At 32.9% G+C, this 17,434-nt stretch overlaps 1 protein-coding gene across 1 annotated transcript; it reads right to left on the bottom strand.

Moving 5' to 3' along the window:
• Window positions 1-10,150: 10,150 nt before the first annotated feature.
• LOC134261038 (uncharacterized) lies at window positions 10,151-15,211 on the bottom strand. Its single transcript, XM_062743523.1, has 2 exons — window positions 15,166-15,211; window positions 10,151-11,841 (listed from the first exon to the last, which is right to left on the bottom strand). The coding sequence occupies exon 2, from the start codon at window positions 11,796-11,798 to the stop codon at window positions 10,188-10,190; it is 1,611 nt and encodes a 536-aa protein (XP_062599507.1). The 5' UTR covers window positions 11,799-11,841; window positions 15,166-15,211; the 3' UTR covers window positions 10,151-10,187.
• Between the last annotated feature and the right edge of the window lie 2,223 nt (window positions 15,212-17,434).

The following is a 17,434-nucleotide window of genomic DNA, read 5'->3' as shown; positions in this document are numbered from 1 at the left end:
AAACACGCGCAATATAGAAACACGATATACAATTATATGAGTATTTCCTTTGATTCTTTTGATGACACTTGCTTATGGAAGCCTGATTTAGATCAAGATAATTTTAAATGTAAATTTATAACAAAAGATACACCTACGTTTTAACCTTGAATAGAAATATCTTGATAATAAGGAAGTTATAAGGTTTCCATGCCCCTCATATATATCAACTTTCTTGTATGGATATAAATAAAACTCGCTCCGAAGGAAATAAAATGATTTTGTTTACAAATGATTCGAAGCTTATCGTTAAGATCAGATAAGCTAAGAGACATAAAAGTCTCGTGCACGTGTAGCACAGCTCTGTAGTATGCAGATGTTTTTTTGGACCCCCCCCCTCCCCTCCTACACATGGGAAGAGGAGCTTTTGGATATTCTGAATATTTTCATCTCTTTTAACGGTTATTGTATTTTTTTTCTAAAGTCATCATCATTTCTTAAGTCAGCTTCTATTGTCAAGATAATGACCTTGTCAGCAAATAAAATCTGGCATGAAGTCAAATGCTGACTGATGTTTTTCATACTAATTGTTAGACCATTATTTACACACTGAATTGACGACTGATTTTTCAGATTTCCTTGCACACTGAGGATGCGTACCTGTGGCTGGCCGGTAGGGGATGCTTACTCCTCCATGGTACCTGATCCCACCTCGATTCGATGTTTGATCTGCTCCCAATATGTATTATTTTAATAAATAATTATGGCACGCCAAATTCACAAAAATTAGATAATCATAGTTTCACAATCGATAAACTAGGTTTATCGGTTGTAAACTATAGTTTACAAACCGTAAACTATTGTTAACAACTTTAATCTATATTTCACATCTGTAAACCATAGTTAACGCGATAATCTATGTTTCACAACCGTAAACTATACTTAACACCGAAAACAATCATTTGCGATTGCAAAACATAGATTATCTGATAAATACAGTTTCACGATTTGTAAACTATAGTTTACAAACCGTTAACTATAGTTAACGATCTGATAAATATAGTTTCACAATTTGTGAAACTATGATTAACAACTCTTAACTATAGTTTACGATTGTAAACTATAGTTTACAAACGTGAATCTATGTTTTTCAACAAATTCTATTGTTAACACTTTATTACAGACAGATAAACTTAAATTAACATTCGTAAACTATAGTTAACAACCGTTAAATATAGTTTTACAGATGAAAACTATACTTAACGAATCGTTAACTATCGTTTACGGTTTGTAAACTATAGTTTACAGTCGATAAACCTAGTTTATCAATTGTGAAACTATGATTATCTCATTTTTGTGAATTTGGCTTGCCATAAATAGTCTTTGGTCTTGATCATTATCTCCGTATACATGTATTTCATGTATGTAAAACTTAAGTAACGGGAATTCTTTACTTTGATAAATGAAAAACATCAAAGACTGGGTATAATGCAGATAAGTTTATGATAACAGACAAACACTTTGTTTTAGCATACACATCAGATGAAATTAATGATATGAAAGTTGAAATAAAAGCATAATTCAAGTAAATCAAAATTACATTACCTTCTTCTCATTTCAATTTTACAAACAGATACAAGGTACAGTACCGACCGGACACAACCTAACAGAAAGCGAACCCGGAGCGGACCCCGGGTTCGCTCTCTGGGTCCATCCGGGTTCGCTCGGGGTCCGCTATGGCTGACCCCGAGCGAACCCGGAGCGGACCCAAAGCGAACCCGTAGCGGACCCCGAGCGAACCCGAGGCGGACCCAGAGAGCGAACCCCAAATTCAGTAGCAGTCCCAGCGAGCGAACGCGGGTTCGGTATTTCTTTACGGAGCTGTCAATCAGGATTAGCGATTAACCAATCAGCACGTCAACCAATCAAAATAGCATATTGATCTGTCGATTGGGATATAAGATCGAACGTGTTGATTTAATTTGATATAAATCCAAACACTACATACAAGCAAACCGTGTTAATGTGCTGTGTAAATCTATTATGATGATTAAAATACGATTTGATATTATTTATTTTAATTCTCCGGGTTGTATTTTATATTTATATATTTACTTCCTTTGTTTTATTAAAGCAATTGATTAATTATATGTTTTAATTTTCCACGTAGAATTATACATGAAAATTTACGTTTTTATTTCCTTTAGTTTTTTATACCAGTATTGAAAGTCCATTTGGTAAATAAATTGGGTAAATACATCAGTCAATGCATAAAAATGGAAATCAATTGATATTACAATTAATATTTTACTGACAAAAAGAGGAGAAAAGAAATAGTTGGTCTTCGACAATTATTGTAAAATTTCATTTTCTCAAGATACAAACAGTTCAGGAATATTAACTAGCCCAATATTTAAATATAAATAGATACAGGAAACATCGAGACGAGAGAGAGAGAGAGAGATCATAACTGTAAACTCTCATTATTAGACTTTATTTTAATAATAAAGCCTGATGACTTACTTAAATTTCTATGAGTCGTCCTCCCAATATTGTACTCAAATTGTTTTCTATGAGCCTGCTGCAGCTATTTTTTTTAATATACATGTACAGGAAGATGTATATAAAGCACTAAGAATGACCAACAGTTTTCGGGACGCTCTGTCCCTTCCGCGGGACAAAGAAAAAAGTTAAAAAGTCATAAGATCAAATGAAAAAGAGAAACCAAAAACAACTAGCACTATAAACACTATATATTTACATAGTTACATGTTGAATTGGAAATATATATAAACACTATTTAAGAAAGAAGTCCGGACCGCTCTGAAATAAGTCTGATTTATCGGGGTATACTCAGGTGAAGTGCGATTTACATAATTGAACGAATTAATTACGTTAATTAATCACAACATTTAGTAAATCGTACATTGTTTCATTCTCTCAAAATGGCGTAGCTATAACTTGACAAAGAATAACCAGAGAAATATAATATAGAAGGAATATTTTAACATATGAATTATGATCTATTATACATTTTAAAATGTTTTAGGACTAATTATTGGGAAAAAATAATTAATAAAGGCGTAAGCAATACATAGTTATGTGGGTTGTTCGAGAGTTGGTAACGCAAAATAACTGTAGAGTTACACTTAATTGAAAGAATAATCTTTTTAAGTATCAGCAGGCATTCGTTCTAATTCACGTTCATATTTTTTACGAACTTTTAATGTGTAACTACAATAATAATAAATGAAATGTAAATATACCAGATGTACAAAAGGTTACATGTAATTTATAGATGCGATATCATAATTCAGGTGTTTAGCAAACATTTAAACTACGATTTAGCAAAAGGTAAGGAATAACAAATGTTTTTTTTTAACTATATAAGCATGAATTTAAAAGGTATTTAGTTATTCAGTTTCACTTGTACACCATTCGATACTAAAAATCAATTCAACACTCTTTTTTGTTTTCTGGTTATAACTTAAGAAAAATAAATGCCTTATAACCCACTGTTAAATTAGTTTTAATTTCTCGGGATCGAGAAATCAAGGAAATCAATTATTCATGTACATGTAAATCTATGTCGAATGTACAGTTGAATTTAAGAAAAAAATATCAATGTTCTCCATTATATCACTGTTTACATGTTCAGTGTACATGTTCGCATCGTCGCATAAACAACAATGATCGATCAACAATACCATCACTGTATTGGAATATACAAGGGGCGGGGCTTACTGGCGGTGAGATTAAAGCGGGGTCCGCTTCACGCATCAGTGCGTAAAGCGGTCCCAGGAAGCGAACGCCGGGTTCGCTATAGCGGACCCCGAGCTGACCCCGAGCGAACGCGGAGCGAACCCGGAGCGCACCCAAAGCGCACCCGGAGCGGTCCCAAAATTTCTGAAAGCGAACCCGAAGCGGACCCCGAGCGAACCCGGGAAGCGAACCCGGGGTCCGCTCCGGGTTCGCTCTGGTGTTAGGTTGTGTCCGGTCGGTACTGTATCCTCTATTTCTTTTAGATTATCATCATTTACACCAATCAACGGCAATCTTGCATCAGCATTACATTTTAAAATCTTTTAAACAGATTATTGCTCACAGCCTCTGCTTTTTATGAAAATTCAGAAAAATTCGTTACGTGTTTTCAATTTTAATAAAATTAAAAAATAATTTTGAAAATTAGGAACTTCCCGATAAATCTTTTATAAAATATGATGAGGAAATAGTATCTTATTTTCCTTACCAGGGTTTGTAAACAAACCTACCTGAAACTTGGCAGACAGTCATAAAATGATTAACACTTCAAGCCAATACTTAATTACATGCATAGGATTCATAATTATGAGCAAATCAACTTAATATTCACAATGGATGTATGAACTGAGATGGTTTCAAGGGAGTGTCTGTACACTAAATTGTTATTAAAGCATCAGATAAGGGATATCATCTATGAGTCACTTTGTTCTGAAACAATGCTTGTCAATGATATGCACTGAAGTAAAATCATGATAACTTTTCAGCGTTACTTTTTATGTATTATTACATGTATATTACTCTGTCCAACTTAGTTTTCTGCACATTTTTTATGGAAGCTTGCAGCTTTTCAGCTTAGTTTAAGTATACGAGTGGAACTGAACTGGCAGTGCAAGTTGTATATAATTGCATACACGAACTGGCTCAAATTGTTTAATTGTCAATAGATTTCATGAAATATATTTTAATACAAGGCATGATATCGATACTAATGAAAAAATAAGAAAAAGTTTATTTCTTATTCTATAAGATGAACTCTATTAGTCAACAATTATATATATTTGCATATCCACTGCTATCTCCCACTATGAACATGTAGTCATCAACTGCGTTCATAGCACAGGGGCCGATAACATACTGTTTTTGATTTTACGTAATCACCATATATATATACTGTACAAAAAAAGAAAGGGAAACAACGTCAGCCCGAATTTACACAGGGTCGATCTCGGAAATATTTCGTATTTCATAGGAAAAAGAATGTAGCCAATTAAAGTATACCTAGAAATCATACTACAATAAATATTCTTTAATAAAACAAAAACCTCGTTACTTTTTATAGCGTTTAAGTTGGGTAATACTTACTCGATATCCTGTTGTGCGAGTCGATGTACTTTAAGTCGTCCACCAAAACGAGGCAAAATTCGCACATTTTCTCCAGTTTTGAAGTCTTTCCGGAGATGGAAAACACAAAGTAAAGATCCAGCGTTCACGAAAATCATCTTTTTCTTTTGTTATTTGCAATTAAAAAGTACAACATCTCCGATTTGAATAAATACGGTAGCTTTTTTCGTTCACAGAGAGGCTCGAACCCAGAACAGACGACATTTTGGAAAAACCCATGATTGGTAAAAGGCGGAGCGTGATTGGTCAGATCTGTTCTAGAAAAGCACCATTGACCAATCACATCTCGCGTTAAATATTGGATGCAATGTTTAGCGAATTTAGTGGACGACTTAAACTACATCACTTGCATGACAGGATATCGGATCTGCAAAACACGACTTATACGATTCTTAAATGACCGCGATGGTATTTTTATCAAAGAGTGATTATTACTGAATGATCCCAGACGTTATTTCACTAACTGCAAGGTATTTTATTGAAAACACGAGTTATTTCCGAGATCGACCCTGTGTAAATTCGAGCTGACGTTGTTTCCCTTTCTCTTTTTGTTATGTATACATTAGTGATTACGTAAAATCAAATACATATAAAATACATGGTTACTGTCTTCAAATATAAGCGATATTTTTTTAAGGGTAAGAAAACGTGATAGAGGGCGAGGCTTGCCGAGCCCTCTTACGTTTTCAAAAATATCGCTTATATTTCAAGACAGTTATCATGTATTTTGTTTATCCTGCAACAAAATTTACATTTGAGCGTCCAAAAACAAGCTAATTCTGACAGATTTAGGCACAACTATGACGCCATGGCGTAAACATTGCAATATACATGACGTCACAATGTTTTTGGAACGTCGGAATACATGCACGAGGCTTTATTAGGGCAGTGACGGGATAAAGCTTACCTTTATTAGGTCAATGCAAGGGGTAGTTGCAAAAATGTACACAGTCAGTTCAGTGACCTAATATGTTTCATACAGGGTGTGAAATGGAAATCCGTATTGGGCGAGGCGAAGCCACCCAATACGGATTTCCATTTCACACCCTGTATGATTCCGTTTTAGGTCCCTAACTGACTGTGTTACGAATTTATCCCGCTGAAAAAAATATTAAAAGAAAATTTGTGCATATTATGAAAATATTCAGTTTTAATCCAATAACAATCAACATAAAATATCGTTACGGTAACAAGAAGTTTAACTAAACTACCTACGTAAACCGTTTCTTAGCCGCCATTTTTATTTACAATAACAACGCTTCGAACGGAATCGATCTTTTGATATTACGCCTCGACGGAGACGTAATATGAAAACGGAGACGTAATACGGAAAATTTCAGGGCGTCATGTGATTGGCTTTTATCCAATCAGTAATCGACAAATTTGTCTGAAGCTGGATAAAGTATGTTACAGGCCCCTGTGGTTCATAGCATTATAGACGCTACTGCTCCTATTATGAGTGCAATTGCTCTCTCACACCCGTGTAGAACAATCTCTACTACAATAATATTACGTGTTGAGAAGTATATATATGTAATGTTTCATAAGAGGAATAAAAATAAGTTTTTAATAATATTCTTTGAAAAAAAAGGAAATTCAGAAAATTTAAAATTGCTGATTTATATCTTTAAAAATTCAATTTTGGTCAATGTATTTAATTGTATAATAAAACTTTTTAAAAATTCTAGAGAACTGCCATATTTTTATTTTTTGTATCATGCATATTTGAACAAAGAACGATAACTCTTCACACTTGGGTAATAACATTCAGAAAGAGAAAATTTCTTTAACTAGTATACCTATTTCAAGAATGATTTCAGCTATTAAAAATAAATAGAAAAACTAAAAAAAAAATTATAGAAAAGCATTCTGGAGTAATAATCATTATAAAAGCATTCTCATTTTTCATCATAGTGTTAAATTATTGATTTTTGTCAGAGGTTTTTAATAACGTTGATCGATGACGTCACAACTGCATCAAAACAAAAATGTGATGACGGCGCTGCTTGTATCCAGATAACTGTGTTTGAGAGGGAAATACTTTATAAATATGTTTGTGATTTATAAGAGAAAAGGAGCATTTATCAGGTTTACTGATTTTAAAGCCGTATGTTTTTCTTTACTGAAGACAATTAAGAAGCTGCGTCCTTATGTAAGTCAGGATTTCCTCTGATATTGAAATAAAATCAAAGAATGCAAATATAAGTAATAAGCAGCGATTATTCAGTGAACATGGCGTTATGAATAGCAATAGTTCTGCTGGCATATTTTCCATGATGCGCTAGCGCGCATCATGGAATATGCCAGCAGAGCAATTGCTATTCATAACGCCATGTTCACTGAATAACGTTGTTTATTTCTTAAATAATGTGTCAGTAAATAGTTATGGGTGGCTTATTTTGAATAATTTAACCTATCTCACTGTATTCTTGCTAACTCTCGCAAGAGTCACCGTCATAACTACTCTGAACGCATCGGGTTTTTTTAATTTGCAGAACACTGAAAACGTAAAGGTTCCGAACACATTGGTAGGGGTGGATATATTTCCTCTGATTCATTCGCTAACACTTAGTCAGGGAAGCAAGTATGTATGAAATAAATTATTCGTGAAAGATTATTACGAGTGTTTATGTATTGGCCTGATTTTTTAGGTGATTTTTAAATGTAAATTTATAATGAAAGATACACCAAATTCCTCACCTTGAATAGAAATATCTCGATTATAATGAAGTTATAAGATTACCATGTCCCTCATATCAATTTTCTTATATGGATATAAATAAAACTCGCTCCGAAGGAAATAAAATGATTTTCTTTATAACTGTTTCGAATTCATTGAAACTGTTCGTTAAGATCAGATAAGATAAAAGACAAAGAGGGAAACATTTAAAATTTTTATTTTTTTTAACGGAATAAAGGAAACAGAAACAAAAATATTAAATAATCATATCATCAAATATAAACAAAATGGGGACGTCTGAAGCAAAAAAAATAAAACTGGAAAATGATTAACAAAATATAGTAAATACCACAAGACAATATCACGCGTAACATTCTATCACAAATATTTTGGACTTCTTTGTATCACATCAATTAGCAATAAAAGAAAACATAAATCTATTATATTTATCTTAACTAAGAAATATAAAATATATACCTATTCATGAAGTATATTTGACGGTTATGTGAGAAGTAAATAGATTGTAAAGTCGCATCAACAGTCATTAACCATATACCATTTCTTGATATCTACTTCATATGATTATATAAAAAAAAATTTAAAAATGCAAAGGTATATTGATCACAAATAAATGCTGGAAGACATTCCAAATGAAAACGCAGGCTCGTGCAAAAATTTAAATTAATCTTTTAAAAGATATCTTAGACAATTCTTTCAGCAAAAATATGTAAGGGATCCTTAATACAGCGACATAACCAAAAACAAGAGCATAAAGGATCTAATTTCAAATAGATTGTGAAGATAAAGTACATCTTTCAAGCTCAAAAGTTCTTTAAACAATATAAATTCGGACTAGATCAATCACAAAACTCCATGGAGGTGGAATCAGATGCCAAGGAGAAGTGAGCATCCCCTGCTGATGGATACAAAAATTGGAAAATAAATGAAAATATTACGTACTTGTATCGACAATTTGTTCAAAGGTACGAGGGCTGTTCAATAAATAATGTCCTCGGTGCTCAGAAAGAAGTAAAAGACGCTTTTCAATTATTTATTCTTTATGATTTTATTAATTAATCTCTTTTAAGTAAAATACATGTCCGTAACATTTTTTATCCGATGTCTGATCGTTTGTAGAACTCATATTTGGGTATGTCCCTCAGTATATTGGAAAATGGCAGATCCAATGATTTCCCGGACTTGTTTCTTCCTTCTAAAAGGTATTTTTTCCAAGTTTGGAAATTGAAACAAGTCAAGAGGTCAAAGATCTTGCAAAAATTGTTAATGTGAAAAAGCATTAACTTTCTGTTTATCCCGAGAACCCTTTTCCTTTTCAGGGCATGCAGGTTTGGACGCTGTCTTGAAGAAATTCAATGTAGTGGATTCCTGATTCTGGTTTTCCTCTAATAAACCTTTTGATTTTTTTGCCAAAAAAGTGTTCTCTAGACTCCTCCAAAAATTAAACTGTCTCTCCAAATACAATTTTAAACAACATAACCACTAATGTTTAAGAATATTACATATAGATCTGCCTTTGTGCTCTTGCATACCCGTGCACTTTTCAGACATTCGCCGTTTTTATCAAGTACATCTTAATGGTAAATTTTGTTTTGAGGGGTTTAAGCGATAGATTTTTGTTCCAATATCTGTTTGAAAATAAAACAAACGTGGATAACTACAATTACTGATATTTTAAAATAATTGTGCAGAATTTCGTACACACTGTCATTTTCACTCATTTTTCAAAATATAGGGTGACCTTTGAGAATCAAGCTTTTTTACCACCAAACGTTTCTTAAATACAGTGTAAACTACCCCCGATGTGATGTTTATCAAATTTGCTATGTGTCTTGAAGTCAATCATACAACATCAAATATTATTTGTTGAAATTTGGCGAACAGTACATTAGTTGTTATAATTTTTGTTGGCAAGGAGGGTACCCATTTTTGATGCCCTTTATAAAATATTTTATCATCGAAATCCACCTGTTCTTTTGACTATAAAACAGGCATTGATTGCTCTAAATGTCACATATTCTAGTTAATATTTCTTTGGGGTTTTAAACAAGTTTTACGGCAGCTTTAATGAAGCTTTTATTTTCACTCTTGTTTACTGATTCTTTACCATTCATTTATAATGCAGTGTCTCGAAAAGCCCTTGTTTCCCAGCTTCTCATGATGAAACTATGTGATTAAAAGTGGCCACGTAAACTGTTATAAATTCACGAAAGATTCAATAATGAGAGAAAGCTAAGTTTAATGTCATACGATATCTGTAATATATGTCATATAGTTCAGGACATTATTTATTGAACAGCCCTCGTATACATGTGCGTGCTGCATTACATTTCATAAGAGTTTGATTTTAGGAATTTACTTTAGATGACTTGATATGAATGACTTCTCTTGAAAAATCGTGAGATCTGGGTGGTTCTTCGGTCGAGTCAGAATTTTGTTCACAATTTGTGTCTTCTTTCATTGATGTATTGGAGGTATTTCTCAGAGCCTCGTTTTGAGGACTGTTTTCTCGGAGAGAGACAGGGGAAGTTGACGCAGATGTCAAGCTAACACAAAGATCGTTCAAGTTGATATATTGTGGCAGAAAATAAGAAGGTGGAAGATGGATCGGTTCCGTTATATTGATATCATCCATGTCATTTTTACTCTCTGTTTCATTAAACAAGGATGGTACGTCAGGCAAAAACAATTTTTGTTCTGACTCTCGAATCGTACTTAATTCACTGTATTTGCCTTTTTCTGCAATTTTCTTTGCTGTAACCAAATGTTTCAAGGCTCTATCATCATCGCCTTTCAAATGCCATAATCGAGATTTAGCGATAGAAAAATACATTTGCAGACGATATTCTAAATCTGGTGAGTCATATTTGTCAAGAAGTCTTTCTGCTTCTTGTAAAATGTAGAAAGGACACGTAAAGTGTTCAATAAATCGACAACGCATTCCCAATCCCAAGAAACAGCAAAGTAATCTAAACATAAATCTTCGTGTCCAAAAGACTTGGACGTCTTCCGGCTCACTTTCCAGAATTTGTAGTGCTTTTCGAGTATGTTCATATATACAGTCCAACATGACTTGGGGGTAGTGTTCAAACCAAGCTCTAAAGAAAAGGACTACCTTATAAAGCATGTCAACAACTTCTAAACAGTTAGAAACTCTATCCGCGCAAATCAGACCTTCTTTCACCAAGTCCTCGCCCTCTTCCTTTCTGTTGGCAAACGACAAAACAACAGCTCTTCTTCCGGACAACATACATTGGGATAGATCCGGACATGACGTCATAGATATAATGGCGTCCATATCCTTGAAAAGTTTATTGTCGGGATCAATTGAATTTGTCTTGTTCGCGAGTGAGTCAACCGTTAGAGCTAACAAGACAACATACTTATCGCATACTTCTTGAAGGATTCTTTCTTCTGAACAAGGAATAGGGGAGTATATTTTTTTCCTAATTTTCTTTGAGAGACTTGTGAAATAATGTATTGGGTCATGAAATACCATATTCTGAATGTTTATCTTCATTGATTCAAAGTACACTTGAATTTTCTTTCTGTCTGAGGTATTCATTATGGTAACAACTAGTGGATTTCCAGTGTACGATTCTATCAGACTTTGATATGTGTTATATAACTGCTGTGCATGGTTCACACATCCAAATCCGTGTAAAACGAATATAACATATCGTAAACCTAACACGCATCTTCGTGACATATTGGAGCTCAGTAAATTGAACACTTTGTTCTTGGTTTCGCCTTTCCATGGATACAATTTATTGAGGTATACACAGAGTTCTTCACTGATTAAACATCTTAATTTGAACACTTGTAGAAGTTGAGAAAGTTCACTAGAATTGAGTGTACAAAAGAATCTCTGAAATGCAATTATTTCTGTTGGAGTAAAATGGTTTGACGATGATGATGATGATGATGAAGAACACCGAATAAGTCCTTCGCATTCCATTTATCCATTAACTGGATTCGACTCATCTGATAAAGTTCAGCATCTGGAATTGGAAATCTTTTAAAAAGAAGGAGAAAAAGTACAAGATACAAGAATTTTGGCAAATAATTTAAAGATGTAAAAGGGATTCCTGAATTATATTCCGTCCTTTTTTTCATTATATAATAAGAATAATATACCCTATAGAATCGTGAAAAATAATTCTTACAACAAAAATTTTGAATTGAAAAAAGACGTGTTTATTTTTTAATGTTTACGAATGCAGAACACGAGTTGAATGTGGTATTCATGGATTTTTACAGCTTACTTTACATTACATTTAATTGTTAGTTGGTTTTAGGAAGTGCATAGTATCAAGGAATCTTGAAAGGTGGGCCGACCTGTTTGGGGTTGGGGTAGGGGCCCATAGCCATCTTATACATATTTTGGAAACAAAAGGGGGCCCTCTAAATCTGCCAGTGACAGTCACTGTCAGTTTCGTGTATTCACTCTCTCGTATTGTATTTAACTCTTCGCAAAAACAAGAAAAGTTGTGTCTAATCCTTTGGGTTTTTTTATCATAGTGTTTGGATTTTTGTAAGTTTTGTATGTTAAAATATTAATTTTATAATAGTTAACCACAGAAGTTTACTGTTGCAACCCTCATGAAAAGTGGAATGATTGCATTGTCTGATAAAAAAGGCTACTAGGTACTTCTACGTCTATTCTGAGTAAACATGTATATATACATGAACATGACACAGACATTGCATTCAAGTTTTCGTTTTAAATCCCTTTCAGTGTATATAGGACAGATCAATTAAAGTTATTTTTTTTTAACTGTTGTTTTCGAAATATATTGAATTATATCGATGCGAAAAAAAACTGTCCGCTTCCTTTATTCGTTCTTATTTTGCAGCTAATATAAAGTATTGCCTTGGGTTAAGCCTTGGTTGACAATTGTTTTCTCGGGTTGAAAATTTTTATGTAAAACTCGACTAAGTTATTCCATATTGATACATTCTTTGTTTAAATTACACATGTATTCGTTATTACATGGCATGTTTCATCTGACATCGAACGAAAAAAATATAGAGTCTAATCATTTATTTATACTATGTATTTTACGTTTTGTTCTAAACTACAATTTATACGTGCATTTGAAAAGGGTTGTTCAATAAGTCCTGTAATATGTCGAGGCACCCTCAGTAAAAGAAAACATTCCGATACTTTTTATCAGGGATATACAAAATTAGACCTAATTATAGCAACTGTTCAATATAAACGCCTTCCTCGATTATTTTAAATTTAATTTTTAAAATAAGGTTAACTTTACTGGAAAGTATTTCATTTACTTACGTTCAATGTCTGGCTATCGATTATTCAGATGGTTCATTGTGTTTTGAGAAAATAGGACATTTAACTAAGGCTAGAATATTTAAAGATGTATATACTAGTGCACATTCATTTTTTCAGTTTATCTCCTGCACGGGTTTGATTTGATTGTGTTCTAATCTAACTGCATTACATCAAAAGCGCACCTTGGTATATTGCCCCATTCAACCATATCTTACCAAATAGTTCTACATCATGCAGAAACCTGTCCAGGCATGTAATATCGTTTTTGAAAGTGGATATGGGGCAGACAGAAAATGAGAAACTGTCTACTAGAAACCCTCCCCCAATACTATGTGCTTGTTTTCAGTTTCTATTACAACAGAATTTTATGATTAGGAAATCAACTTTATGCACATAACCACGGGTGAAAAGAGTAGCAATACTACGGTAAATACACTTACATGAAAAAATATATACTCTTGTAGAGTATAATTCATAATTACATGTATTAGTAAACTGTTGGAGATGAAATATGGAAATAAAATCAACAATGCTAATGGAGACAATATAAATAAGGAGCAGTAACACAAACCTTTAAAACATCAGAGGTGGGATCAGGTGTCATGGAGGGGAAAGTATCCCTTGTTGACCTCAGAAAAATGGTCAAACAATTAGCATAAAAAAGCTGTCAACATTCGACTTAATGATAGATTGTATTTGCTGACAAGGTCATTGTATCGACCATAGAACTTGAGAAAGGATTACTTTAAATGAGACTGTTGATATTCTTGTTTTATCACTCACTAATTCGTAATTATCTCCCCTTGAAAGAATGTGTGGCCCTTTATTTGAACAAACTTAATTATTTTTACTTAAGGATACTTTGTGGCAAGTCTAAAGATAGCAAAAGTTTACATGAGTAACCCAGGTAACCTAAAAAGCGATGAATAACATATATAGAAATATTAAGGTAATAGTCTTGCATTACACTACTGATTTGACGATTTACAGGTAAAATACAGAAAATAGTCATCATTTCACTTTATCACATATTGTATTAGCTGACAATTTCAATATCTTAATCTTGACCATAGAGCTTGAGGAATGATGAGTTTAGACTAGACTTGTTTGACAATAGCTTGACTCGCTTTTTAATGCTTTTCTGTATTGAATCAACTGGGAGACATCGGCCCCGTATAAAGGTCGTTATTTACACATTGAATTGTCTACGTATTTTTCAGTTTTCCTGATAATGACAAATAAAAGAGCTCACGGCGGGTATGTGTGACTGGTTGACAGGGGATTTTTACTCTTCCAGCTTACCTGATCCCACCTCTGATGTTTTCGAGATCCATAAATTGGTATTATTTAAATAGTTTTTTGGCTTTATCGTTACCTAAAAAAGACATGTATTTCATGTAAATAAAACTTAATTCATCCGAATTCCTTAATTTGTTGAATGTTTAACCAATAAAGACTGGGTATAGTGCAGATGAGTTGATGAAAAAAGACAAACACTGTTTATAGCTTACACAACAGATGAAATGGATGACATAAAAGATTTAATAAAAGCAGAATTCAAGCTAATCAAAATTACATTACCTTCTTCTCCTCTCGTTTTTACATAAACCGTTAACAGATTCATATAGTATTCTAACTTCAGTGTAGATTGTCAACATTTTAAAGCATGAAATGGCAACATTGCATCAGCATTATGTGCAGTATAAAATCTAATGAACATATCATTGTTTACATTCTATGTACTTCACTTTGCTTCTGTAACGTGATCTATAGTGAGGAATATTTGCTTTTTGTGTATTTCAGGAAAATTCCTTACACATGTTCAATTTAAAATGACATTGAGAATTAAGAACTTCCCGATAAATCTTCTAAAAAAATATGAGGAGGAAATACTATTTTTATTTCCTTACAAGGGTAAATTGTAAACATCCCTCTATTAAACTTGGCAGACAATCATAAAATTATGAACACTTCAAGCCAATACTTAATTACATCCACAGAATTTATAATTATGAGCAAATCGACTTACTTTTCACAATGGACTGTGTGAACTGAGCTGGTTTCAGGAGAGTATCTGTACACTAAATGTTAAGCATCAGAAATGGGATATCAGCTATTAGTCACTTTGTTCTTAATCAGCCTCGTCAATGATGTGCCACTGAAGTATAATGATAACATTTCAGCGTTACTTTTTCATGTATTCTATTATATTATTAGTCTGTCACACTTAGTTTTCTGCACATTTCTAGAAGCTTGCAGCTTTTTAGCTGGTTAATTTTAGTATAGGAGTGAAACTTGAACTAATAGTGCGAGGTGCATATATATATTAATTGCATAAATAAACTGGCTTAAATTATAACTATAAATAAATTTTATGAAATATATTTTGATGCAAGGTATGATGCTAATAAAAATAAGTAAATACTCACTTGTTTTTTCTATTCTATAAGATGAAATATTTTTGAACTCTATAACTCATCGATTATATATGATATGTTAAATAGTTAGGTGTGGCTTATCTGAACATGCATGTGAATTAAACATTAACACAGTGCTATGATCATAAGACTTACCAAAATATTTTTTAAAATCTCACATATATCTTTTCTCATATCATTCACAGAAAAAAAAAAAACGTTTTTCGGCTCTGTAGAATACCGCCATTTTACATTAATATTGTTTTGCATCTTCTGCCAAGATCAATAAAGGCCGGTGGACACAATTCATCACGTGCCTCTCAGCTTCACCGGCTGTTGTTTCCTTCTCTCACGGTAAACATTCTTAGTCGAAGACAGTAAAAAAAAAAACTGGATATTTTCATGCTATCTTCATTAATGAACAAATCCTTAACATAAAATATAAATACATTTTATTTTAAGTGACAGGGGGCTTTGTAATTAAAACTGATTTCGTCTTTTTATCTGTGAAAGAACTATATGCGGTATGTTGCATATATTTGCCCCCACAAAAGTCAAATTTTGAAAACTTCCTGAAATGTGCTAAATTCAATAAATTGTATGAGAAATATAAATCAACAGAAAATATTATAGTGTCAAAGCAGTGTATTCACAATTTTTGTTTTTATGACGTCATAAACTAGTCCGATTTTATATCCTTTTTCAGACAGAGGACAAAATGGACAAAATTTCAACAATTTTAGCTTTAGAATTTATAGAGCGCAAGTTTGTTCAGGAACAATATTAACAAATTTCATTGATATTATCATTCTACACATTATATCAAAATGTTGATCCTGAACACACATGCGCTCGGTGACTTTTACTCAAAATATCGACGAAATATGTACATTTTTCTGTAAAATTCATAAAAAAAAAACTTAAATTTACGTCATGTTTGTGACGTCATTACGTACATATGGCGTCATTACTTATGAAAATATTCAGTGCTTTGAAGTCAGCATTTACTCCCCTGTTTAAGAACTTAATTAAATATATCTCCATTAAAGTTTGATTTGGGCAAATATTGGTTATTACCGAATAAAGTTCTTTAACAATCTGTTTTGATGAGTATTGATGGTATTAATTAAGTGCGCTCGTTCTTAGCAATCTTGCTTCCTATTTTTATTGCAAAATCTCAACATTCCGATTCAGCATTCATTATTTAATACAAACAATATCAATATTTAACGATCAATAATATTTATTTTTATTTATTCAAGTATTAACATATTCCACATAACCAGAAATAAAAAGCAAAACAAAGTCCGTCAAATCTTGTTTTACTGAAGAAAGACATTCATGATAAACTAACGTGTAAACGTCATGATAATGGTGATGAATTCTTATTATCGCCAACTGCCTATAAGTGAAATATATTTTCCCGTCATTTCTCGATGAAGACAAGGAGCACACGGCGGGTTTGAACGGTCAACAAGGGATGCTCACTTCTCTATGGCACCTGATCCCCTCTCTGATGTTTTAGAAGTTCGAGTTTGCTCTGCTCTTATTTTGTTTTGTTTTATGGACTCTGATATTGAATACTGTTCGTTAGCTCCATATCCTTCATATGGAAATAACAAACAGTATTCAAACTCAAAGTCCATTAAACAATACAAAATAGGAGCATAGCAAACACGGACCTCCAAAAAATCAGAGGTGGTATCAGGTGCCATGGAGGAGCGACTATCCCCTGACGACCATGCACATACGCCATGTACTCCTTGTTATGATCGGGAAATAACGGGAAAATCCGTCGACAATTTAGTTTATTAAATATATTGAAATAACAAACAGTATCCAAGCTCATATGTCCAATAAAAATACAAAATGGGAGCAGAG

This window comes from Saccostrea cucullata, unplaced genomic scaffold, assembly GCF_032062105.1.
Source record: "Saccostrea cucullata isolate Sc308-1 unplaced genomic scaffold, CSIRO_AGI_Scuc_v1 ctg19759, whole genome shotgun sequence".
Taxonomy (NCBI): domain Eukaryota; kingdom Metazoa; phylum Mollusca; class Bivalvia; order Ostreida; family Ostreidae; genus Saccostrea; species Saccostrea cuccullata.
Note: the sequence above shows the minus strand (reverse complement) of the source record. Positions and strands in the feature narration are given on the sequence as shown.